General features: G+C 46.0%; 1 protein-coding gene across 7 annotated transcripts in view; it reads left to right on the top strand.

The window, feature by feature from the left end:
- Positions 1–27,400, top strand: part of SLC8A1 (solute carrier family 8 member A1) — a 99,244-nt gene that overhangs the window by 16,839 nt on the left and 55,005 nt on the right. For all 7 annotated transcript variants that reach the window (XM_052676115.1, XM_052676104.1, XM_052676073.1 and 4 more), the window contains exon 2: positions 7,021–8,853. In XM_052676115.1, coding sequence (XP_052532075.1) covers positions 7,058–8,853 — 1,796 coding nt within the window. In that variant the 5' untranslated portion in view covers positions 7,021–7,057. The remainder of the gene's footprint in view (positions 1–7,020; positions 8,854–27,400) is intronic.

Genomic DNA, 27,400 nt, shown 5'->3' with positions numbered 1-27,400 from the left:
GCTGTACTGGGGCTGCCCAGACTGAACAGGTTTGCTCTCTGGGCACTGCTGTATATGGCATGAGCTTGTCTCACGTCCCTGCTCTCATGATGCCATGTAGGCACAAGCTCTTCTCTGGCTGCCCTGGCCTTTCTTTGGCCCCGCTCTGCTCAGGGCTGTCATGGTTACAGTTTTCTATCATTCCATGTAGGACAAATGTTGGTTTTCTGCTCTGTTTTTGGTGCCATACAGTCCTGCCAGCTTATGGGAGAAAAGCCTCTGTTCTCCAGCATCCCAATGAAATTCAAATCTTGTAATAACGCCCGAGGCACTGGCATCACTGGAGGACCACCAAATTCCTCGTGGCCAACACAAATGATTGTGATACGGGCACCATAAGCAGCCTAAGCGCTGGGTGCTGACTGCAACCTCTCCAGCTATTTTCAGGAAGCTCAGAGGAACTCGGCTTTCTCTGTTATCTGTACCCCTTTGGCAAGTTTAGCTGAAATTGGGTGGGGGGGGATGGACAAACAGACATGGAAAGTGTGATTTCATAGGCCTGGCTTCCTAAGGAGATTTGCTGCTGTGGAGATGGAGAAGGTGGGCAAAGTGGGATGGAGGGGTGGCCAACCCTGACATGAGGTAAGCCTGGCAGCACTGGGGCCTGACCTAGTGGCACTGGGGCTCAGCTGCCTTTCCTGGGATTTAGAGATCTAATATCCGGGTGGAGCTGGGGACACAGGAGGGATCCCCAATCCCTTCTGCTTCTTCCTGCTGTGGAGCCCAAGAGAGCATCCCACACGCAGCTGCCAATCCGAGGGAAAGTGGGCACAGGCAGGCACAAGGAGAGCAACAGGCCTGCTAATTCCTCCTGTCCTATGGTAGCCCTCATGTCTGGGCAGATGATTCCTCCCCCAGGCTACCCGGGAGCTCCGGACTTGTTGACAGCCTTTTATTCTCTAAACAGTCATTTTATAGTGGGAAAGGATGCCGCTCAATAAATAAAAGACAAAAAGGCGTTGTGAGGATAGGGAAATGGTTTGAAGACAGAAGCAATGAAGAGGGGAGATGTTAAAAAACAACAACGCAGCACAAAAAGAAATTAAGGATTTCTCCCTTGCTTCTCATTTCCTGGCATTTTCCTTGCTGAGCTTGTGTACCACAGGAAAAGGGACAGCTCGCCACTCGGTCTGCATGCATTAAAAAGCAAAGCTGGAGTTTCCCTCACAAACACTCCTAAGCTCATTCTCTACAGGCTTACCCCCAAATTCAACCAATCTGGCTCAAATTTTAGATTGGGGCCGCTTTATTTTCTCTATTTATCTGTTTATTTTGGAAAGTTGCTGGGGAGATTGTAGGAGGGAATTGGATGCTGTATGCAAGAGATAGATAGGATACTTGGAAAAATCAGTCGCAGACTGATAATTATTCTAACTTCTTAATGGCCTTTACAGAAAACAGGGTGGTCTGATGTGTATTGTACTCAATTGGCTTCGTAAAGGGCTTGTGCCTCTGACTATATTTGGAAAGGTTTTGATGGTTTTTGTACTGATGCAATCAGGATGCTGACAGCCTGGAAATCATTTTCCTGATGTGGAGATCTGGAGGGTCATGGGCAGGGAATGCCAACAGCTTCAGCATGGCAGAGCTGGGAGAAAGAAGAAGGAGCAGGGCTGCGAGCCAAGGGCTTTCCAAGCTGCGTTTAAAGTGACATCGCACTCTGCAGCGCATTTGGACACAGCAGCTTTCCTCCACGGGTTCAGATGTCTGACTAGCATGGTATTCAGCTCCTTCTCCTGCTTGGATGGGTACAAATCACAGCTTGCAGGAGCTGTGCCATAGGCAGTGTCCAGATCAAGCCTGTTGCATCCCTTTTGGTCCCTCAGCTTCAGGAAGCTGGAGGTAGGCTCCTTGCTGATTTCCTGATTGATTCTCAGAGCTCAGACAACCAATTTGTTGGTGCTTTTTCCTACAGTTATCACATCTTTTCCCAGTGCAGGATCTGCTCAAGCCGCTCTGCTGTAAATCACAGTGCTGCTTTCAACAAGGTGCAGGTGTGCAGGATGCAGCATGGCCAGCAAGGGTGAGAAGGGGGGTGGAGGAGGCTGTTAGTCCTCTGGAAGTGGAGAGACAAGATAGATGCCATGGAGGTGAGGTGTGCAGAGCTTTCCCAAAGGGAAATAGCTTGCATTTGACTATTGGGTGCTGCTTGCCTGCAAGACAACCTGGGAGAAGGGTGTGAGGATTTGAAGACAGGTTTCAAACAGTGCTGCTCCCATCTTGCACTGGTGGCACAGCCATAGGAATGCTGTACAAGCTGGCATCAAATTCACCATCATGCTGATGGTACAGTGGGGCAGGCACAGCTGGGTATCTGTCTGTGTTGCTGGCAGTAATGATGTGAATGCCACTGGGTTACAGCTGCTATATGTGTTGCAGAACGTTTGTTGTCAAATGCTCGAAAAATATTTCCTATGGAAAGTCTTTTTGTGCGGCCACTCCTTCCTCATGAACCCAACCTTTCTTGCCCAAACCCTATACCAAAGGCATCCAAGCTAGCAGTATTATTTCAGTGCTCTCAATAGCAATGCTGCCTGTTGCAGTTGGTTGCAAACCTGATCATGCAAAGGTACAGGGTCTAAAAGTAGACATGGTGAGGGCGAAGTGCCCAGACGGGAACGGGACTTTGGAGAGGCTGCTGCAAAGGAAAAGCTGTGCATTGCTCAAGCTCAGAGCAGCTTTCAGGCTGGCTTTGCATGCAGCAAGCAGCCAACCTGAAGGAGTATTCCTGCCAGGGAATGATCGAAGGAGGGTCCCAAAAGCTGGTTTCTCCTGAGCTGCAGGCTGGAGCACGAACTAGGAACATGAGTTCCTAGTTTACCAATCTGTAAAGCTCAGGTCTGAGGGAAAAACTCAAGCTCCCTTTTCCATTCGAAAGGCAAATATCTCTGCAACCCTCATAGCCTCACTCTGTGCAGAAGCTGCTCTCCTGGGGTTTTACAACCCTGAAGGCAGGAATAAAAGCTGGACAAATGTCCCTTGGCTGGGGTCTGGATGGAAGCTGACCTTGCGTCGAAAGGATCACACATTCCTGCAGGCTTTCCCCTCTGACTGTGTGAAAGCTGCTGCTAGTGCTTTGGGAGCTTTTGGGGAGCCGAGCTGGGGGCTGGCTCCCAGTTAGCTCCAGCTCCGCTTGAAAGACCCCAGGCACCAGATCCAACAAGAAAATAAGCTCTGGGTCTGCTTTGTGGTGTAAGGGCAATGCTTATTGGCAGGGTTGTGCCGATCCAGGGTGGTGGCTTGTGGCTCGTCACCACACACATACAGCCAGCTCATGCGTTTGCTTTTCTTGTTGATGGCCTGGCTGGGAAATGCAATTGAGACACCTTAATGAAAAGCTAGCAAAGTCGGCTCTGAAGGAAGAGCTGGCATTCCGGTAGCCTTGCTTCTTGATACAGAATAATATGAATGATTTGTCTGGGAATATTCCTACCACTGCCTCTGCAGCAGAGTGCTGACCATGGGCCGAGACCCCGTGCAAATGCGGAGCAAGAGGGTCTCTGGGGACTGAGCTGTTTATTTTGGATTGAGTAAATAAAGAAACACTGCTGATTTTATAGCAGCTGCTTCTCTAAGAGATTTTGCGTGTCAGACTCCAGTTGTATACACATAACCAGCATGTTGTGGCCAAGCAGTTTCTAACCCTCTATAATTTCTGAGTCTGGTGTCAATAACATTGATTGTGAATTGGTTCCAGGAGGACCGGGGGAGAAGAGGAGGTGGGTTGTGAATCTTTCTTGATGACTGCACCACAGAATGTTGGAGTGTCCAGTGCAAAGCTGGGGGACGCTATGGCCACTCAAAGAAAGCCACTTGCACATTGCCAAGGCTGGCATATTTTTCCTTATTGAGGTCCAGCACTTCTCCACCCATCTGAGCCCTCCAGAAAAGTCGCACATCTCTTGTCTTCGGCAGTCTAAGGGAAAAACATTGTTTGTACATGGAGAGCTGCATGGGAAGGCCAGAAAGATGGATTGTTCAGATGCAAGCCTCTAGGCTTTTGTTCCTTCCGTTTAACAAAATATGGGACTTGATTAAAAGAAAAAAATTGTAGTAGAATATTTGAAAGAAGAGAAGATGGCAAATAAGGTTCAAGTGACTTATTAATCTGATTTAGTGGGTGGTTTTTTGTTTTTTGTTTTTTTTCTGGCTGAGAATTCCAGTGCTCAAATCCTTTTAAGACGGCAGAGTTGGTCTAAAGTGTGATGGGACTCTCCTATTCTTTATGACCTAAATCAGTGACCCAAAGCATAATATTTTCTCTAGAACCATCTGTTTTCTCCTCTTGCCAAAGGGATTTCACAATGCCTGGTTGCTCTGAATAATTGTACATGTACGAGATATAACTTGCCACAGGGAGAAAATTAACTAAACAAGGGCAGGTGGATGTTTTGAATTTTCTGCTGAAACTACTGCCCTTTAGAAAGAGATGGTGAAGAACCACAAAGATAAGTAATACTTTATGCCCATACTATTTTTTTCTTAAGCATATATATTTTAAAATAATACTAACAATAAAGAAGCACTTAGGAGATATATGGGATAAACAGATTAGATTCTAAGTCAGCTTGTGTTTCCCTGTATCAAACGTCTCCAAGACTGCTTTAAAGCAGCATGAAACACAGTCAGGATTACAGATGTTGGGTCATGCTTTGGCTAAACTTCAATGACCGTAAAAGCATTTCTGCTTCAACATAGCTATCTACCAAATGGCATGCAGCAAGGTACTCTTCTTTATAAACATCACATTTTTGATTTTTACTTCAGATCTGTAGTTGACTCGTGCCTGCATTCTGAGAAGCAGAACGTGCACGGGGATTAGAGACTTCTGACTCCAGCAATAAGAGCTTTTCATAGCATCTTGTTCATCTTATCTGTTCTTAGCACCTAACTCTGTGAATTGCTCACTTCCTGTTCAGTGTATCCTTTTCTTTACTTAATTAGAAAACTGAAGGAGTGGATTGTGGCACAGACCAACAATTCCCAGTGAAGAGATGTCATTTACATAAAACTGTGTTAATATATTTTCTGTATTATTCTTCCATATCAATTATCTACTACAGCATCCTTCAATAAAAGCAAACCGAGCAGAGGAAATTCATCCCTCGTTACGACATCTCTTTGAGGAGTAGATTCTATAGCGTGGGTGCAAGATGGTACTCACTCCTCCAGATAGTTCTTCATTTGCACGCAGCCTGTCCCTGCATAAAATGCCCCTGCCCTGATGAGCAGGGATGATTTTGGCATTATAAGGAGATGAGTGGTGGTGATCAGGCACACTTTAAGTAGGTGTTGGTGTGACCCTGTTGAGGAGGATAAATGCATCTCCCTGGAATGCAATCAGCAGTGCTGGGTGTAGAGCAGCCTAGCTCCCGGCTGTGCCGAGGAACAGCCCTCCTCAAGAAGGAAGAGGAGTGGCTTTGCCACCTCACTCAGGTCATACCTAAGCACATGTGGCAACTGAGATGCAGCCTTTAACTCATCTATAGCTCCAACTGCATGCAGCTGTACATCTGGTGCTAAGTGATATGGCTTAGTGATGATCAGGTTGATGGTTGGACTTGATGGTCTTGAATGTCTTTTCCGACCTAGATGACTCGGTGACCCTGTGATCTGTTGGACCCCCTCTGTGTTTACCAGAGACCAGGCATGGCAGTGATGCTGGTTTGACCTCCTGCTTATGTCACTGTCTCTGGTATGAACAGGTCTGGAAATACCATCCTTCTCTTAAAAAATGAAGTCTTCCCCAGCTTTGCTCTTTTCATTTTTGTTTCTGGGGTGTTGTTTTCTTTTTTATGACCAAAACCAATTCAGCCTTTTGTAGGCTACAGCAAAGTAAAGGTATTGACATGCTCATTTCCTTCTCTTCATAGAAATGTTTTTTAAGTACTGTGTGATTAAATTAACTTGGAATGGAGAAATGTAGTATGGCAAAGGCCTTCCTTGAGAAGAAAATATAGCTTTAATAACTTCTATTGCCTAGTAAAATTGAGAATTTAACACTGAGCATGCTCGGGTATTTGCACTAAGGATCTCTATGTACTTAAAGACATCTGGTCCGTAGCTTTATGCACTGTTAACTAACTGCAAACCTCTTTAACAGCTCCCTGACACTGCTGGAAAATCCTGAGGCAGGACAAGGGCAAATACTGCTGTCATGCTTAGTGACTGATGTTGTAAATGGAGTGAGAAAGGCCCTTGCAGGGAAAGCCAGCAAAGCTGACCTAGTGGGAAAAGAGTGTAAGGACAGGTTTCCTCTTGAAGCATGCCAAGATAACCATGCTTGGATGCATATGGGGCTCTTTCCAGTTTCAGGAAGGTGCAAAGTGATGCACTGTGGAAGAAATGGCTCCAAAATCATTAATTAAGGACTGCCCTTCTGGTGTGCCTTATGACCAAAATACAGTTAAGAACAAGATTTTGACAAGGCTTGAGCTTGCTTTGTACGGATATGGAGTAGATGCTTGGGAGGTCTGTGAGCAAGAAAAGACTGTAAAACATGTGCTTTATAAAGATATTTGAAAAGATGATTGGAGGGTAGTAAATCTCCCCGTCATCTTCTACTCTCACCCTGCTGTCCAGTGCGTAAATGCTCTGTAACTTTGAAATACGAAATACTTCTGCTAGCTGTTAAGTTGAATGATGGATTCTAATTAGATGGAAACCAAGAAAATATAGTAGAAGAAATAGGCTTCCAGCAAAGAGAGAGAAAGAGGCATTAAACAGCAGTATAGCTGAAGGAAGTAGGTGCTAGCCCACTGGTAGCATCTGATTAAGTCCTTGTTCAGATAGCTGATCTGAAGATGATTTGTACATGGAAAACTGCAGTGATCATAATACAATTAGGGCTCATTAAATGGGTCTTCTTGAGCAATAGGGTAATTTGATCATACATTTGGGAAAGATGGAAAAAAATTGGATGGAGAGGAAGATCTGTTGTCTCCTGCCAGCCTCAGTGTGTCTTTCCTTTTGTCTCTGCAGGTTGCGAACGTGTGGGAACTGCTGAGTGGAAGCGGCCATGTCGCAAACAACTCACCCACCCACCTTCCTGGTGAACTTCCAACTCCTGAGCATTGTGGTGGTGCTGCTCTTCCATGCAGACAGCATACACGCAGAAAGTCCCAGTGAAGTGCCTGCAAACAAATCTGAGGTGTGCACAGGCTCGTACATCTGCAAAAAGGGTGTGATCTTACCAATATGGGAACCCCAAGATCCCTCATTTGGTGACAAAATAGCTCGAGCAACAGTGTATTTTGTAGCAATGGTGTACATGTTCCTGGGAGTATCCATCATAGCTGACCGCTTCATGTCCTCCATTGAAGTCATCACATCCCAAGAACGGGAAATAACCATCAAGAAGCCCAATGGTGAGACCAGCAAAACCACAGTGAGGATCTGGAATGAGACTGTTTCCAACCTCACACTGATGGCCTTGGGCTCATCCGCTCCTGAGATCCTTCTGTCCGTCATTGAAGTGTGCGGCCATGGGTTCACAGCGGGGGACTTGGGGCCAAGCACAATTGTGGGGAGTGCTGCATTTAATATGTTTGTCATCATTGCAATCTGTGTTTATGTTGTTCCTGATGGAGAAATAAGGAAGATCAAGCACTTGCGAGTGTTTTTTGTTACAGCAGCCTGGAGCATCTTTGCCTACACTTGGCTTTACATTATTTTATCGGTGTCTTCTCCTGGGATTGTAGAGGTTTGGGAAGGCTTGCTCACCTTCTTCTTCTTCCCAATCTGCGTAGTGTTTGCCTGGATAGCTGACAGGAGGCTTTTATTTTACAAGTACGTCTACAAGAAATACCGAGCTGGCAAACAGAGAGGCATGATCATTGAGCATGAGGGTGACCGACCCTCCTCCAAAGCTGATATTGAGATGGACGGCAAGGTTGCTAATTCTCATGTTGAAAACTTTTTAGATGGAACACTGGTGTTGGAGGTAGATGAAAAAGACCAGGATGATGAGGAAGCCAGGAGGGAAATGGCTCGGATTCTGAAAGAACTGAAACAAAAGCACCCTGACAAAGAAATTGAGCAGCTTATAGAGTTGGCCAACTACCAGGTCCTAAGTCAGCAGCAGAAGAGCAGGGCTTTCTATCGCATCCAGGCCACTCGACTTATGACAGGAGCTGGCAACATCCTGAAGAGACATGCTGCAGACCAGGCCCGCAAAGCTGTCAGTATGCATGAGGTCAACAGTGAGGTGGCAGAAACTGATCCCATCAGCAAGCTATACTTCGAACAGGGTACCTACCAGTGTCTGGAGAACTGTGGTACCGTTGCCCTGACCATCATTCGTCGGGGTGGCGATTTGACCAACACAGTCTATGTTGACTTCCGGACAGAGGATGGGACGGCCAACGCGGGCTCTGACTATGAATTCACTGAAGGGACAGTGGTCTTCAAGCCTGGAGAGACCCAGAAGGAAATCCGTGTTGGCATAATCGATGATGACATATTTGAGGAGGATGAGAATTTTCTGGTCCATCTCAGCAACGTCCGCGTGAGCACTGAGGCAGATGAGGGTATTCTCGAGGCCAGTCGTGTCTCCACGCTTGCCTGCCTGGGCTCGCCATCTACTGCCACTGTCACCATCTTTGACGATGACCATGCTGGCATATTCACCTTTGAGGAACCAGTAACACATGTCAGTGAGAGTGTGGGGACCATGGAAGTGAAAGTGTTGCGAACCTCCGGCGCACGAGGAAATGTTATTGTGCCCTATAAAACCATTGAAGGCTCAGCCAAAGGTGGAGGAGAAGACTTCGAAGACACCTGTGGGGAGCTGGAGTTCCAGAATGATGAGATAGTGTAAGTGGAGGTTTTATTTGTAACTTATAGTCTGTCATTCTCCTGAAATTAAATGCACATGGCTACCAGAGCTGCACTGGCATTGTGCAGGTGCCAGTATGTTATAGCAAGCTTTGAATGCTCTTGTGTGCTTCTGGGAGCCTGAAATGCTATGGTCCTGCTTTGCTAGCAGGTCAGAGAGTTGTGCCTACTCAGAGGCACTCCATCCTCCCAGGAACAGAGTGGAACTGGTGTGTAAGGCCAGCCTTCCACCTTCTATCCAGGAGCCAAGCAGTTCTCTATAGCTTTGGCTCTATAGTGGAGGAGAGAACACCAACCTGGCTGTTACCCCCCAGTTCCATGAAGTTACATGTCCAAATCAGGAGTGTGAATTGTGGTAACTGCATCCACTTGCCTGAGTTCCTCTGGGCCTGTGCCACTGATACTCCTCCCTTCAGTGCTGCTGAATTTGGAGAATGTCACTTCTTCTTCCTCCCTTTTTAAGGACTGTGGGCTTGGGTGACTTGTCTAATGCATTTCCTGAAAAAGTATTGTCATGAAGAGAAGCTTCATGGTTAGGATGCAAGTGGAGCCATATCTGGCTGTTTGCAAATTATTAAAAGATGAATATCTACTGATGAAGTACTGCTAGGTGGCCAGTGGAAAAACTGTGCTCTGCCTTGTTTATCGTGTTATGCTGAGAATGTCCGTTAACTCAGTAAATCACAGCTGAAAACATTTGTCCTTTGGTATGTTTGAAAGACATCATCTTGCCCAGCTGTGCCTCTGGGAGAGCAAGATCTTGGAGTTGTGTTGCCCCAGCATCAGATTCCTCCTACATTGAAGTCTGTACCTGTAGACCAGACCCTGCCAACAGTAGACACGGTAGCACAGAACCACTGCATAGGACTCAGAGCAGTCCTAGATAAAGGGCACTGCTGTGTCAAGAGAGACCTAAACAGTGGCTTGGATACTGCATCTTGCACAGCTGGTCTTTTGGGAGCTGGGGCTGACCCAAGGTGATTGTGGAGAGTAGGCTGTGCGTTCTCTCCATTATTCATACTTGCTCCATGTGAATAGGGAGAATGACACAAACAGAAGAATCGTAAAACTCCTAGGAACAACAAGAAATAAAAAGGTGATTCATAAGTTTTAGGCAGGGTATTAGTAACCAGATGGTGTTTCAACTTCTCAGAAATAGCTAAGCAAGAACTTCACAGCTCCAGCATTCTGGAGGCCAAAATGTGTATGTTATTCCTGCTACGGTCAGGAGCACACAATACACTATTGCTCCTGGTCCAGGCTCCTGAGCAATAGTCATAGTAGACAGGAATGTAGTTACTGGATTTGATTTTTTTCCTTGTAGGAGACATAGGGAGGTATCTGCAGAGATGCAGTGAGCTAGTCTATAAGGATATCCACCAAAGGCTCTTTAGTTTTTAACCAAATCACTACCAGCAAAATGTGACTGCCAACAGGAAGACCTTGACGTTTGATTTCACTTCCCTTTTGTCTTGGAGTCAGTGCTCTGGCTGGGATCTCTGTGCCATCCCTTATTGAAGAGATGTGGCATCACCTGTATCCATGCCTGCTGTCAGTGCTCAGCTCGTGACATGGGGCCAGGCAGTGGGACAGCTGCTGGTGGACTTTCCACCCATTCCTCACTGCTGGTTTTTGTTGAGAGCCCAGTGAGCAGGTAGTAGTCTGGAAATGGGCTGGCCACATTCTGCCACTGCTGTTCCCTGACCTCTCAGGAAGAACTGCTTTGTCTTTGTCACTGCAAGCCTTCTCCTTCCTTTTCTAACCAGTCATCTATATGTACACACCATGAAACAAATGGGAAAAACAGCTTTCTTAGAAAATGGAGTGTGTTTTCTTTCTGCGCAAATGCCAAGGTATTGCCGTTATATCTCTGCTGTCTTTAAACTGTTTTCTGCTGATACTGTAAGGACAGTACATGGGAAGCACCGGTGTGCACTTTAAGATTGGCAGCCCAGAGCAGATGAGAGCTTGGGGTTTATTTCATTCAGGTTGGAGAAGACATGCATGTATCTTATATTTCGGGAAGTTGATGGCACCGATTTTACAAATTGCCATCTGCCCATGTGCTTGGCAGGCAGTAGGCGTTTTTCTGAAGCATAGCTACTACAGTCCATGTTCAGGTGTTGGATGGTATGATCTGACTTGCAGAAGAGCTCCCACAAGTCCGTGTTTGCCTGGGTGCAAGTTAAGGACAGCTCTGCAGCACAAAGGCAAATCTGGTCCTGAAGCTGAGCTGCTGCTTATAGGTATTCTCCCCTTGCTTTGACAGGAATCCAAGATGTGCTAGCACAGTATGCGGGTTACAGGGATAAAGCCTGTTTACTACATCACTGGGTGTTAGTGCAGTGTTTCAGCTAAATCACAGCTATGTAGAGTGCTGCCATTCTGTAGTACTTGACTCAGTAAAGTCAAAGTTCTAAAACTTTAATATTTCCCATGCTTGGCTGGCCAAGAAATTGCTTTGCTGCTCATTCTAAATGTCTTCAGTGCTTCTTCAGCTCTGCCAATCTAGGGTGTATTGATCAGTTCAATAAAACTGAGCAAGATATGTTTCTCTGGGACACTAACAAAGAGGGTAGAGCAAGTGCAGGAAGGTGAGAAGGTAAAAGAAAACAGTGTGGAAGACTGTATTTAAATTAGAGGACCGGCTTGCTGGTAAGTCCCACTAAAATTAGGAAGTGCTGGGAGAGCCTGGATCTCCTGGAGATCTCCCTCCAACTCCCAAAAGGCCCGGTTACGTAACGTGTTATTTGTTTGTGGATACCACAATTTCCCATTTTGCAATCTGTTGATTTCTCCTTTCTCAGAATATACAAAACTGCAGTGTAAATGCTGAAGTCGTGCCTCTGCTGAGCATTTCAACAGATCATCCCAAGTTATGTGGGAAAGCTATAGATGTCCAACCTACATCTCAGTAAAGCCAGCATCTCAGTGATGTTGCACAGGGACCTCTAGTGTGAGACATACATTTAGGACAAGCGGCTATGATGTAAAGTTTAGGAGAAACCTTTTCCTCTGGGGCCACCTCAGCAAGGCGTCTCTGGCCTTGTCTTGCATCTCTGTTGATGAGTAAAGCTTTCTTGATGAGAACGTGGACTAGTAAGATGTGCAGTTGCAGGCTTTTCCTGCACACCCATCTGCTGCAGGTATTGTAACCGTCAGAAAGGACAGGGGTTCATCTAGCCAGTGTATTTTTATCCCCTGATGGAATAAATAACTGCCAAATAGTTCAAAAGGAATCTAGCCTCCTATCTTGGAGCAGGAAACAATCTTTTCCCCAGCTGATGCGATCTCTTCTCCTTGCTGTCTTCAAACTTCTGGAAGTGCGTCTCTTCCAGATGTGACTGCAGAGCTGCAAGAAAACTACATGTTCTTTCACAGTCAAGAAATAGCAGCTTTTCTAGAGCTGTCATTGCAACTAGAGAACTATTACAACCTGTACTCCAGATATCTGCCTCCCCCTGAGTACTGAGCAGAAAAGTTTGTTCTGCAATTAAAAGTGAGGAAGACGGTAGACTAAATTATAAACAATTCTACACGTACTTCAGCTATGCTGTATAAATGCATGTACAATCTTTTATTAATATATCTTGCTGTTTACAATGTATGGTTTCGTTGTTTTTCTAAAAGGTGCCTGCTGCTGGCTTAGGGAGGGAAGTTCTTGGCCCATTGAAAGTTTCTTGTCCAAGCCAGCTTTGGTATTTCTCTGGAAGCACAAATCTAGGACAGTGACATAAACACCTGCTAAACTCTCTGATTTGTATGGAAAATATCCTCAGAGCGAATGTCCCTCCCAAGGGCTCTTTAAAAATGCCAGTGTCAATAAATATAGATTGTGGCAGGAGGGGAAAACCAAGTAGTACTGCTTTTTTAAGTTCTCCTTTTCTTTTCCAGAAAAAGTTGAGTGAGGTATTTCTACAGAAATAGCAAAAAATAAAATCCTGGCTCACCCTTCTCTAGCTCAGCTTTGCATCTGTGACTTGCAGCTTCAGGAGATGAAATGAAACCTCCAGCACTGCCAGCCTTACAGTAGAATGCAGTTGAGGAGCAGGGACCAACCCAGTGTGGCAGAGAGTTTGGTATAAATGAGGCTGAAGGTGAATCAAGCAAACATTCCACTTTCCATTTTTCGTCATCAAAAGCATTGTTTCTCTCTTTCTCTCTTTGTTTGGGTTGGTTGGTGTGCATCCCCTCACAGACCCTGGCTTGTACAGGGTTCATGGCTGGAGGCACAGCATGAGGCAGCAAAACTGACCAAAGATTAAACTTATTCATCTGGCTTCTACTGCCCAGTTTGGGCTTTGGAGCGTATTTTCCCCTTGCCAGCAGCAGTTCTACCTGGCTCAGTGGGCTTTACACACAGCTCAAATACAACAACCAGGACCTAGATCCTGGGATCTTGGCATGAGCACACTCAGGATCCTGGATCCAGCCCACTGGAGGTGGCACAGAGCACAGCTGAGCATACGGGTAGTGCAAGGCTGTGGTATGTCTCAGGGGCTTACTTCCCTTTCCAAAGGAGTTTTGGGAAGTAGAAGTTCCCTAGGGCTGAAATGCAGCTTTGCTTTGGGTCCTGAGATGATTGTCCCTTCTTCAGCAGGGAAAGATGCAACTGTAATAGGATAAGCTCTCTCTTCTTTTTCTCCTTTCTGTTGACACGTTTAGCCTTTCCTGAATGCTTTTAAGTTGCTGTGCTCGTGTCTTAGTTGTACAGCAGAATGCCATGTTAGGAGACAGTAGGGAAAATAAGGCCACGTAGTGTGGAGTTCTGTTAAGCTTTGTGCTTTACAGATTGATACTACTATGTAGGAGGAGGAAACCAAGCAAGCTTGAAATATTTTCTTCAGGGGGATTGATCTGCTTAGGGCAGTCTGAGTCTTCCAACACTGAGCAAAATGAAAGCACTATGAGGCTAGGCATTTGGCATGAAAGAAAGGAAATTCATCGCTAGTTGAAAATGAGAGTCCATATGGCTTTACCATTCAGGAAGCCTTTCTGATCTGAGGGCAGAAATACCCTGAGGGTGGCAACTGTGCTGTGCTCCACCCTGAGGGTGGAGAAGGAAATGCAGTGTGGGGCCTTGAGGAATGGTGCTGCCTGCAGCAGAAACCCTGTGTTGCATAGGGCTGGGTGCTGGATTTTGTTTTCTCAGTCATCTCAGGAGGACCACTAAAAGTGCATGTCCGATGTTGAGGCATGTTAAGAGCTGGCTGAACGTGCACCTCACTAGGCCTGATTTGTGCTCGCTGTTGGCTTGTGTATGCAAGCTGGGCAGGAGGTGATGTGGATACTGTGCATATATGTTTTGGCTCAGAAAAGCATTCCCAGGTCTCAAGCCTACAATGTGCTTTGTCATAACAGTTTCTCTATGTGTCTTTTGGGCTGATCTGGTCATCCTCAGAGGAAAGCCAGTGGGTGTGCTCCTGCAGCAAGTCACTGCGGTGTTGTAGGACAAGCCCTGCCCGTGGCTTGCCTGGGGAGGGTGTGCGCAGTATGCAGTCCGTGCTGTTTGCCCAAATAAGTCATGATGCATGTGCATGAGATCTAGGAACTTGATCTGATGATGTCCCCTGTGGAGTAGATTAGGCAGCAAGGCTGTGTTATTGGATGAAGCGAGATGTGCCAGCACATCACTTGAGGGGACAGGGGGGGAAGAGGGGTGAAGACAAGAGTGGTTAGCTCTTGCTGAAGGACTGACACAGTTTTTGTCCTTGAAAAAACAATGTTTCCTTATTTGTAATGAGCTGTTGTTGGCAATTTACTGCTGCCAGCTGCATCTCTGTGGTTGATTAAGGGAGCTTGGATCTTAAATATGTAATAACTCTCTGAAAGCTATTGAGAGGCAGTTATTAGCTTCATCAGGGCCTGTGTACACATCCACTGTTCTCCTTTATGAAAAGGCTACCTATTAAAAGCATTGTAGTAATTTATAAAACACAGGATCTAGGCTTGTTTTAAGAAAGTAAAGCAGCTATCCTAGCAAAGCCTGTTGGTATGGGAAAGTCATCCTGTAGCACAACATGGCTCCTTGGTTTCTTGGTGGGGAGATGAGAACAGTGGGCAGGAGAAGCCCTGTCCTCCTTCGCAGGTGCTTTTCCTCCCCTGCCATGGGCCTGAGCGCTGCTGGCAGTGGCACTAGCACCAGCTGCAGCATGTACCCACCCTTCTCCTTCCCGTCCACATGGGATCCTATCCTGGGTAAATTCAACCCAAAAATGTGTGCAGCACCCTTGAGTTCAAGTTGTGCCCCTTCCTTGGGAATAGGCTTCCCTCCCTCTGACAGTTCTCCCCTAGGCCTGACCTCAGTGGATCGTATTTAGTAGTTTTGTGGGCTTAATGTGAGACCAATAGAACAAAAAAGCAGACAGCTGACTACAGCCAGCATCCAAGCAGATGGGCAGAGAAACATCTGCTGTCATCCAAAGCCAAGCAGAGAGGAAAAGCTGGCCCTGGCAGACAGGCGGCTGAGTCAGAAGCAGACCCATGCTCTGGTCTGGCTTAACCACCTGTATCCCTACAACACTGTCAGGCCAGAAGCTTTGATATAGGTTAGTCATTCACAGAGTACGCAATGGCTGAGTGCATGGCTGCCTGCACTGGAACTGGTGGGGGTACGTCCTCTGCTTTGTGGTCACAGGCACAGTTGCAGATCGTGCCAACCTTGTCCGTGTCCCAAATGCCATTTAACCTGATAACATCTGGGGAGATATCAAAAAGTCTGCTAATAATGTTTCTGATGCTGAAACAGGAGGCATTGTGCTGGTTTCCAAGAATGGCAATGCTGGATCCTGGGTGACAACGAATAATAACAGCATTCTCTGTTTTAAAAATATCTTAGCATAAGAGAACAAATATTCCCACTGCTGTGCAAATGAGAGGGTGACCAGCATGTGCCTTTTCTGTCCAGTCCCTATATGGTTCCATTTCCATAGTGCCTGGACGCCTTCCTACACAATCACAGTGACAATAAAATGTGCCTGGCAGCAAGCAACAAAGCACTGGCAAAGAACTGGGGCACAGACTGGATCCCCACGAACTGGGCGCCAGGAGGAGAGAGAAGGAGCTGATCAGAGCAAAACCCTTTCCAGAGGAAGTCTTCCCAATGCAGATGCTCCCAGATTGCTGAGAACAGATATGGAACTGGGCTGAAGGGTCCTTTATTCTGAGGCCTAGTGGATATGATACTAGCTTTGTGGGACGGTGGGTTTGTTTTTTTTCATGGAGGTGGTTTTCATTTTGTGGCATCATTGCCAGGAAGTTCCTTTATTCCTAGGAGATCTTTTTCAATCTCTGCTGAATAAAGTTGCTTGCCTCCAGGAGAATAAAACAGTTATAAATCGGGCCTTTGCAAACAATTTGGAGTAGAAATATACTAATCCACTAAGTGGTCCATCACCTGTTGAGCCTTCCCAGGCTGGTTTTTTTGGGAACAGGTGACTGGATCTGAGAGGAGAGGTACTGCTTTGGCTTGAGCGGGGAGCAGGGTTTGCCTAGCACCAGAGACTGCACAGGGCTTTGCCTTTTCTTAGTTCATTAGATCTGCACTCCCAGTTCAGGACTGTTTTTTGAAATTTATGTTCCTCCTACTGACTGGATGTGTGATGGGACCTAGGGGGATAAGATATCACTTCTGCACAGGTTAAAAATAATATAAACAAAGTCAGTATTAATGGCCTGTGCACAAATGATTCTACTGCAGGGGAAAGGGAGGGAACTGTAACAGGAGATTTACCTGACTCACGAGCTCTCCAGTGACCTGGAACTTGGAAAGAATCATACAAAAACAGAAAATGGGCCGGCTCAGTAGGGAGGAATGTAACAGCGCTGCATGGGAGCAATTGGGTTGGAGTCAGGTTGGGCAGGAGCTGGATGAGAATTAGAAGGAAAGGAGGTGTCTTGCCCACACCTTAGTAGTGCAGAGGGAGAAGGAGAGTGGAGCTGAATGGCAGCTCCCACCAAGAAGCACATCCCTCCCTCAATATGCTTCAGCTGTTCTTGTGGGGCTGTCAGGAAACCCCTCCAGGAATCTCACACGTGGAGGATGGAGATGATTTAACCTACCTGTTCTCAGAGTGAGTGTGGATACTAACATTTAGCTTTGTGTTGTTAGGGGAATGCCAGAGGGTCTCTCAGAGCTCCTAGCAGTTCCCTGTAGTCCATCTGTAGTCAAGCTCCAACGCTGCCTTCAATAGCAGCTCAATCAGATTAGGTCTGCTTCTACACCTGAAAGAGTCTGGAATAAATCAACACATTATTTGTAAGTACTTCAAAGATAACAAGGAGTTGAGTAACAGCCAGCACAGATTTGTCAAGTACAAATCTTATCAAGCCAACCTAATTTCCTTTTATGCCAGACTTTTGGGTACGAGAGAAACAGTGCTTGTCACATAACTCAACTTCAGAAGTGTTTTTAATATTACCTAGTTCAGTATCTCTGTAAAGAGGTGCTGGCTAAACAGGCCACTGGGGTGATGGGGTCACACCTGTGTGAAAAGAGAAATGTGGAAGTGGACAAGGGTGAAGATGTGTTCAGCAGGTGTTATCCTGAACTGAAGCTTGTTGGGAGCAGACAAGTTTGCTGTTAAACACGCAGATAGAGTGGATACACTGGAAGCAGTACTGTGGCTAGGACAGAGATTTAGAGAGGTGGGCTGAGAAATAGCCTGAGAGGAAGCAGGACATTTTAAAGACAAGTGCTTGTGCAAGAAAGTCATAAGCACAGATCCAAGCAGGAGGGGAGTGATTGAGGCCATCATGAGCCAGCAGCCAAATCTGAGCTCACAGTGTCATGCTTCTGCAATGAATGAGGCTGATGTCATCCTGGAGATATTCACAAAATCCAGGAAAAGTTGAGGAGAGTCCTGAGCACAGAAAATGACCGGTGGTCTGAGAAATGAGACCCTAGGAGAAAGACTGAGAGAACTAGAACTTTTAAATTTAGACCGTGGCCTAGGAGAAATCTAAACCTTGAGCTACGTAAAGGGCAATCTGTGTCTTCAGGGTCTTGAAGCAGTAGCAGAGGAAGTTCAAATTAGACAGGAAGGGATTTCCTTCCTTGTATGTATAGATCCACCCAGAGTAGCTCGGGAGTGGGCAATTTCTATCAATAACAGAGGAAAGCTGTTATTGATACTGGAAGTGTTTGGTGTCTTGTCTCTTTTAGGACAGCACTGGGTCACACGAGGTCTTGGGAACTCTCCCTCTCCTGTTTTTACATGCTAGCCAGGCAAAAGCATTCGTTGTGTAAGCTGTACTTCAGTCAAGAGGCCTTCGTCCTGCATGATCTCCTGCTGCAAATGGCTGGTGGGGTAATATGCAAAGCAACCTACAGATGGAGCAAAGACCAAATCCATCCATACAGCCTTCAGAGCTTCCCTGCGGCTACCCCATATGGGCTCTTTGCTCCCAATAGTATCTGGGATGGGGATGGTGCTCGCCTGCCGTCTGTCTCCTTTGTTAATAATTAGACACAATCCAAGCTTCCCTGCAGGAAAGCCCTGTCCCTGTGGGGGAAGAAGCAAGGCTGCACAGATTAAGGAAGCTAATTAGAGGGAAAGAGTGTTGGTACTGAAGCCCCAGCAGCAAACTTTGAAATCTAGATAAGGGAGCAGTATTTAATTATATACAATTAAAACACTGCATCTCAGCCCCCTGAGAACTGGCGGTCTTGGAGAACACTCCCAAAGGTGCTAATGAACTGATCTGAAGGTGGTGGTGGACTGAGGGCTGTGCATATTAAACTTCACCTGGCAATTACAAGACCTTGGAAAATTCACTTGGACTACTGGCTTCTTATTTCTGCGTAGTGTTCTTCCTCTCCCAGAGTGGGTAATGGGAATCCAGTGCTCTGGCACTGTGTGGGGGGATTTCTTTGCTCCTATGGGTAACTGAGCACAGATCCTAACACAGTACTTCCCTTCCTTGTTCTTTTGTCTTACTAGTGCAAATAGCCCCTAACCTCTGATCCTTCACCCTGCCCTCTCCAAGGTAGAAAGAGAATTTGCTCTCCCTGCAAAGCACTTGCCTTGGATTCAAACACATGCTGTTGCACCCCAGGTAACTGAGCCAGCAAGCTTTGTGGGCTGCAGCAGTAACTTCTATTCCATTGCTGCTTCTGGATGTTAATGTTGTAAAAAAGATGATGAGGGAAAGTTGGGATGAATCTGTACCATCCAGCAGAGAACTGCTGAACCAACCTGAAGTTTTCTGAAATTCCTCTTCTCCAGCAACCACAAACCCTCATGGAAAGCTTTAGCTCAGTTTAGGGTGTCAAAGCTGTGGTGCTTGTTTTAATTAGCAAATATTAAGCGTCCGAAGGCAGTGAGTTTGAAAAGTCCAAGCAATAGCCTAGAGCTTTATTTCCTGCATTCTTGTCTCCTAGTATTCCTCTCTCTTGCCTGGTCTTTGCCTCCACTTTCTTGTAGGTCCTGCACGGGTCTCTGTGGGTCACATTTACAATATTATAACAAACAGCTGCCGTGGTGATTTGGTTGCTTAAATCGTACAAGATCTGCAAATTATGCCAATATCATGAGGTTTATTTTATTTGCCTGAGCCTTTCTGGTGATGTTTTCCTCTGCAGTGCTAAAAACTAAACCCTCCAGGGGTTTTTTGCGCATTGTATTTTAGGTGAAAATTAAATTTCTTGTTGAATCCCAGAGCTCCCAGAGTTGAGGTTTTAAGAAAAATGCTGAATAACATCCAGAGAGCCCTGTCTGGCCCTTACTGTGCCAGGGGAGAATTTGCTGTGCTTTTAGGAGGAAAATTGATCTTCATTGTCCACCCTGCAGAGCTGGAAGGGAAGGGGAGAGGCTCCTCTGTGCCAGTCTTCCTGGGCCTGACATAAATGAGTGCGTTGGTCTCTTGCGAATATACAAACAGATTTCTACAAAGCATTTGCTAATGAATCGAAACAGCAGTTTGTCCTTTCAGTGATTTGCAGGGAGTCAGTAAAAGACTCGACTCGGGGAGCTCATTATGCTTCTAAAGCAGTGTATTTTTAGTGGAGATCCCAGGAAGCCACTGAAGAGGTTCAGTGGCACAAAGGGGAAACCTGTGAGAGAAACCAGCACCACTTCTGTGCCAGGCTGTGCTGGTGAACGGGGCTTTGATCCCCAGTCCCAGTCACCATCAACTCATGGCCAGGCTGCTAGCATGTTGATACTGTGCTGGGACCATTTATGGCCATGTCTCAGGTGCAAAGTGGAAGAGAGGAGAAAAGGGTGAAGGGAGAGCCACAGCAGCCTACCTGAACACTTTGCCATGTGTAGGGTACACATGAGACCTTCTGGAAAACACAGCTAAGCTCTTGGGAATTAGAAAAGAGGCTGGTTATGAAAAACTGTTGGGCTGTTGCTATATAATCTATGTCTTAAATTAATTGAACTGGTACTGCAGATATTTCAGCTTCATTGTGCTTGCAGGGAAAGGCCTTGCTTGATGCTAGACAGCCATAATAAAAGCAATAAGGAAAAGAAAATTAATTTGGGCTTAGGAAGAAAAATAGCCACCAATGCCAACACAGTTTCAAATTGTGCACGTGAAAGGGAGAGCTAAAGTGATCTGAATTAATCTGCTGTTGTTCAGCATTTCGGTGCCAGGGTAGCCAGATTCTTTGTGGGTGATTATGTGTATGCACTCACGAGAGATGGGAAGAAAAAAGGTAATGTGAAGAATTCCATGTTTAAGACTATGTTGATCCCTTCTCTTTCAGCTACACCAGAGATTAAAAATCACTTTGCTGAAAAATCAAGGGAATATATACCAGTCTGTGTGAACAGGTGTAGTGAAAATGTTGAGTCACAGCCTGAACCAGTGATTGAGCACCTGGTGGGAAGGTGGGGCCAACCCAGGAGAGCTCAGGTGCATGCACTACTCCTGAGTGACTGGAAGGGCTAGAGCCAGGATTCACCACTTCCAAACCTCATTTAAGGTCTGGCAGTAGAGGTGAGGGTGTCTTACCTGGGGATCCCTGTCTACTTGAGGACCTTGTAGGCCTTCTAAAGGTAAGCAGTTTCTTTATCTTGTTTTGTACTTACTGCTGTCTTGTTTGAATGGATCTGTGCCTTGCTATGGCATAGGACCTTGCTGCTCTGCTGTCTTGCTGTGCTTTCTGTTCCACTGCAATAGCGTTTACTTCAGGAAAAAGGCTTTACCTTTTAGGAATGTTGCAAGTGACTAAATTGGTATCTGAAGAGATTAATTGAACTCTGGTGGTTTGTTGTTTTGTTTTGTTTTTTTTTCTTAACTTACTACTTCACAAAATGTTCAAGTTGCAACTTGAGCCTCACTTTCATTCATTAATGCTGGAAACTTAAGCAGGAGCTGGATTTTAGTCAAATGTTTTAAAACTACTATGGCAGAAGGCAAAGTAATAACATTGCATCTCTGCCTATGTAAAAGCCAGAGGGTTAAAAAGGTGTATACTGTGTCGTTTCTGTAACAGCTCCTTGCAAGCAAACAGTTGTTCCTGGCACCCTTGTTAGGTGACAGAAAATCCTACAAAGGAGCAGCAGGGAGTAGCAGGGCTGCATGCCAGCTCTGTGCCTGGAACTGCGCATGGTGGTGATGTCCAGCAGCAGCTGTGGGAAGTAGGGCACAGTGCTCTTTAGTTTGTGCCATTGGTTATATTCATTTCTTTCTTCTGGAGCTTAAGCACATGTACTAATTAGAAGGGAACTGGTGAGCTCTGCTAACACGTTTAAACATGGGTAGCTTCAGGCTTGCATTTGGGTCATTAAAAATGAAGTAAAATGATGGTCTCTTTGCACCAGCTTCTGTGAGCAAGGGCCTTGATTTGGCAGCAGTTAACTTCTCAACACTGTAGCACTAATGACTTTTAATATGAAAAGAAGTGTCATTAACACAGAGTGGTGTGAACCCACTGCGCGGCTAGGAAGGTGCATGGAGGAAAAGGATGTGGGAGTGTTGTCAGTGGCAGCTAGCTGAATAGGAACCAGCAGTGTGCAAGGTCAGGAAGGCCAACGGCATCATGACTTGTGTCAACAACAGTGCAGCCAGCCGGAGCAGGGAGAGCATCATTCCCCTGCACTCAGCTCTGGTGAGGCTGTGTCTCAAGTGCTGTGTTCAGGGCTGGACCCCTCACTACAAGAAAGGTATTGAAACTCTGGATCATGTCCAGAGAAAGGCAACAAAGCTGTGAGGGTGTGGAGCACAAGTCTGATGGGGAGCAGCTGAGAGAGCTGGAATGTTCTTCAGTTGAAGAGAGGAGGTTCAGGGGAGTATTGCTGTCTACAACTGCCTGACAGGAGGTTGTTGTGAGGTGGGGGTTGGCCTTCTCTCCCAGGGAATGGTGATAGGATGAGTGGAAATTGCCTCAAGTTGTGCTAGAAGAGGTTCAAGTTAAATTCTAAGAAACATCTACCCTAAGAAGGAGCGATGAGGCTCTGGGACAGACTGCCCAGGGGTGTGGGGGAATCGCTGTCCCTGGAGGTATTCAAGAACTGTAGAGATGTATCACTGAGGAATATGGTTTGGGGTGGTCACAGACATGGGTTGATGGTTGGACATGGTGGTCTTATTGGTCTTTCCAGCCTTAATGATTCCATGATTCACACTAAAGTGAGGTTTAATTCCTTGTGTCAGAATGGCAGCCATCAATTTTTAAATACCAATGACAGCTTGCAAATAAAGGCTTTGTCTCATAGCTGGTCTAAAGGTTATGTGGCTGCAGGTCACTTACTGGCAGTGTTGTGTTGTGGGTTTCTGCCACTGAGAACAGGTGTGGGAAAGGCTGACGTTTTATTTTGCTCCAGGTGTCTTTGCTTTAAAAAAAACCAAACCCTGTAAAATCTGTGATTCTTCCTTCTGTAATTCTTAATTTAAAAATAAAGGTTAGTCTTCTGTAAGAAGTTTCCAATGTTCCTCACTTCCACTAAAAGGAGGAATTACACTGAGGAACTTCTGAGGAAAACCATTAATCAAGTATTTCACTGGCCTCAGCTGTTGTAGGACTGAAACTAATATGCCTGTACAACGCTCTCCCCATAAGGAGACAACCAAAGCGGTCTGTCCGTGCCGTTCTGAGCAATCTCAGCATATGTAGCCATGTCACGTTTAGGTGTGATTGCACTGGCTGGAATTCACACAGGAAAAAGACAGAGGTATGAGTTATATTGGAGCTTTCATTACCTAGTTTCTCATTGTCAACCACTTCCTGTTTTAAAGTCTAGAGTACTTTACTACTACTGGAGTAACAAGATAAGCCTGGACAATTTTCTCCTAGTAGGGAGTGAGGACTTTAAGGTCCTTTCCAAGCCATTCTATGGTTTAAACCCCTGGGGTTTAGTTCTTGAAATTTCTAAGGAAAAAAATCAAAGGGCTGGCAATCCAACCAGTGGTCAGAGGTAACCAGGCTTCTGAGGAGTGCAGAAACAATCATGCCTGATGGCAAAGTGGCTCTAGAACAGATGGGGAAGCTGGGAAGGGTCAGCAGGCATCAGTGTATCACCACACCATGTCCCTATTTGAGGTGTTCCCCCTGAGGGTGGAAAATATTGTCCGTCCTTCTTCTCACAGAGTCCCTTTTTTTCCTATTGCACCCATGTCCAAACCTCTCCTCCAGCCCTGGTTTCCCCTGCTCATGTTCTGAGTTTTATGGTCTTGTGCTCCTCCCAGGTTCTGGAGAAGCAAAGCAAGGTTGCAGGGAGCTGCTAAATGATAACTGTCTATCTGTAAATCTGTGGGTATGAAGATGGGTATTTTTAGCAGTGAGAAATGGCTTGCAGGCAGCCTGTCAAGAGGTGCAGCAGAGATGCTGGCACTTGAAGGCTATGCACCCTGACCAGGTGGTTTCCTGGAAGATTGGCTGTGAGGAGCTAGAAAAAATGCTGAACCCAGCATGTCAGTAGGATTGTCTTCACCTCCTGCATTATCTTAAGATGTTTCTGTTGCACAAATATGCATTGTGACACAGCCCACACAATCACCACCAGCAAAAGCTGTGATGGGTTGTATTTTAAACTACAGTTCTCAAGCCAGCATCCTTGCTGTAAAGAGTCTTGTGTCTGATGGTTGTTTCTGCCCTGTGTGCTCACCATTTGCTGTGGTGTAGCCAGTTGGCATTGCTTTTGGCATAGCACTAATGGAGATTGGAGACTGAGTGGTGGTGTTTTTTTTTAAAGTGTGAGTTACAGGAAGAGAAACAAAAGAGGGCTCGTGTTTAAATAGAAATGGTTCTCATGGTTTTGTCACTGCATATGGCAGGGACACATGCAGAAACGGATTTTCTGCTGTTCTCCCAGTAACAATAAGCAGGTTGAGACGGCATGTTAGAACTGAAAAGATGAAGCTTTCGTTTTCTTTTACAATCTGTTCTTGAAATTCAGATGTTCAGATATTTGCTAAATGCCTCTGCTCCGCAATGCTGTGCTTTCAGAGCCCTGTGGGTCACCCAGTGGCTTTGCAATAGCAACGACTGCTGTATATTGACTGCAGGGGGATGCTCTGTGTTACCAGCACATCAGGCTGCTGCAGAGGCAGCGGTGAGCACAGCATGCTGGCACATCCCTGGGACAGCAGAGCTCTTCACATGCACAGCATGGCAACCCAGCCTTGAAGCTGGCTGACAATGCAGGCTTGTTAATTTTAACAGAGGTTAATGGATCTCATTGCTAGGGACTTAGCATCCTTTTCTTTGACCATATATAGCCAAGGTGTCAACTTACAGGCCCGGGGATTTCAGCTTTCTGTTTAGATTTTAGATGAAAGGCTGCAGTTGGAAGAGATTGTTATAAATATTTCCTGCTATCTGGTAGCAGCCTGACTTCAGTCCCTTCTAAGGAATTCACCGGCATCATCTCTTACAACTGCCGCAATAAAAACCCTGCCCTTGATAAAGGGCATTCAAGGGAGGTAAGCCCCAGAGCTGCACCACGGGGTGCACAGGAGGGATGTGGGGCCAAAGACCTGCATGGTTGCAGACCTCTGCCAGCCTTGCCACAGCTCTGTTGCTTTGCTGTGGGACTGCTGCTAGGGCAACACGCATCTGGCATCACGCGCTCCAGCTCAGGAGCCAAAGAAAGACCATCAGCAACACTGTGAAGCTCCCTGTGAGCATGAACAGAGGGGAGCTGCTGGGATCTGGAATATTGGGCTTGCAAAGGAGGTGAATGTGTGTGGTGAGAAGGGCCATCTGTATTCTCCACTAGTTTCTCCCAGGGATGGATGCTATGGAAATCCAGGAATTTGTAGCCACTCCATGCAGAAGAGCTGGAAAAAAACAAAACTGTAGCAATATCAGTAAAAATCCTGACTCCTAGGGCCTCTGGAAATCTGTGCCACAGAAATGCTGGGCCCTCATGCAGTCTCCAAAGAAGAATAAATCTGCTTTCAAAAAAATCCATCTGCATATTGCATGTATTTATAGTTTGCTGCAAGCCTTTCCAGTGAGAACTTCTAGAATTTATTTTAAATTAAAGTGACTAGCGTGACATACCACTACTTAGCCTTTTAACAAAAACATTTTAGTCTTATAAATACGGTTGCTATTATTAAACTCCAGGAAAAGCCAGCAAGCTGCTCCAAATAACATCCTTCAGATGTTTGCCTGCCCAAGCTCTCCAGATACAGAGAACGGAGGCATTTGAACACCTTGTTGGAGGCTGGGATTGTTTTATTTTGTTTCCATTAGGGGAGTTGAGGCTTGTTTGAAACTTTATTTTCCTTTTTGTGTTACATTACTCCTTCTACATTTTTCCTTAGGCCTTTTCTTCCTCCCATTCTCACAGCGCAGGGAAGCCCAGCTCCTGGTGGCACTCTCTGGCCTTCATAGAATCATTAAGGTTGGAAAAGACCTCCTAAGGTGATCATGTCCAACTGTCCACCTACCACTAATATTGCCCACTAAACCCTGAAAGTACCACATCTTCCCTTTCCTTGAACACCTCCAGGGATGGTGACTCTACCACCTCTCTGGGCAGCCCGTGCCAGTGCCTCACCACCCTAAGAAACTTTTCTTAATTTCCAATCTGAATTTTTTCCTAGTATTCTTACAGAGGGACCTATGTCAGCTGCTCTGAAACTGTCTGATTCGAATAGGCCAAGAGGTTAAAAGGAGAATTTGGGTCAGTCCCATCTTTTGAACGTTGGTGTTTGTCCAGTTTGTTTCAAAACCAGAGCTGAGCAGCTCTTCTTTGTGCAGCCTTTAAGCCTGTGTGGCTGCTGAGGGAGGGAGGAGGCAATAAATCTCTTCAGCCAAAAGCATGGACCCATCCAGTCACTTAATTAATGAGGGGCTTTCTCCTTATTTGTAACCTCCTTTCAAAGCAAATGAGTGTGACTGGTAATGAAAGGAAACATATGCAGTAGTTTAAAAATAGATGTCAGTGTAGCGAGGAGAATCGTTGCCCTGCTATGTGTAGCTCAAGTTGGCATCCAGCATATCCCATTTGCCTGAGACTGTGAACGGGAATGAACCAGAGTGCGTGGGGGTGCCTCTGCAGAGCCAGGATTTTCTGCCCGTAGAATCACAGAATGATCCAGATTAGAAAAGAGCTTCGAGATCACTGAGTCCAGCCATCAGCCTGGCCTGCGGAGCCCCATTACAGAACTATTCCCTTTTGTGCCATGTCCACCTGTCTCTTAAACACCTCCAGGGATGGGGACTCCACTGCTGCCTTGGGCAGGCACATCCTCAAAGTAGGAAAGCTTAAGATCTTATCATTTCTCTTCCTGTCTGGCATGGGACACTGAGAGGTATTGAGAGGCTTCTGTGAGAATCACTTGTTTGCTTTGTCCTTATTTCAGGTTTTCTTTTTATTTTCCCTCTTAATTCAGGCAGTTGAAAGGACTTGTAAATATTATGCTTGTGAACAAAAAGCAGACAAGCTTATTCAGTCAAGCTCTGGAAATAGCCAGGAGGTGGAGAAGAAGGGGCAGCAGTTCTCACCATCACACCTGCCCTGGTCCTACCTGGAGCGACTGCATTCATGGCCACATCCACCCCAGGCAGGCTCCTGCCTGCTGCTTCTCTCAGTGCTTATCATTGCCACCACTAGAACAAGCAGAGCAGTTCTCCATGCAAACTGAAAGAAAAGCAAACACTCAAGCGTATGGGAGGGGGGAAAATTAGTTAATCTCTGTTACAATTACTTTATTATTGTTTTTTAGCCCTGGAGGTTTTGTGATGGTTTCAGAGATAAGCCTGCTATATCTGTAGCATTTAGTAATCTGCCAAGTAATTGCATTGGTTGTAAAGGTGGTGTGGTAATAAGCATGTGTACAGCTGAGATGCAAAAAGCAGAGCTAATCCGGCTGGGAGTGCCGAGCAATAGGCAGTGCAGAAGTAATGATTATTAATAGTGTGTTGACATAGGCTGATAATGCCCCAGAGTCTTCATTCTCCATATCTCACCAGCGCTAGATGGACGCTTGGTGCGGAAGGCAAACACCATGTAACTAGGAAACTGCCCACCACTGAACTTCCTTAGTGTATTTGTATAAGGTAGCGTGTCCCTAGAGACACAAAGCTCACCAGTGTAGAGGTTTTAGGGTGCACTTGGAGCTG

The sequence above is a fragment of the Tympanuchus pallidicinctus genome, unplaced genomic scaffold (genome assembly GCF_026119805.1).
Source record: "Tympanuchus pallidicinctus isolate F22 unplaced genomic scaffold, pur_lepc_1.0 scaffold1, whole genome shotgun sequence".
NCBI classification, from domain to species: domain Eukaryota; kingdom Metazoa; phylum Chordata; class Aves; order Galliformes; family Phasianidae; genus Tympanuchus; species Tympanuchus pallidicinctus.
Note: the sequence above shows the minus strand (reverse complement) of the source record. Positions and strands in the feature narration are given on the sequence as shown.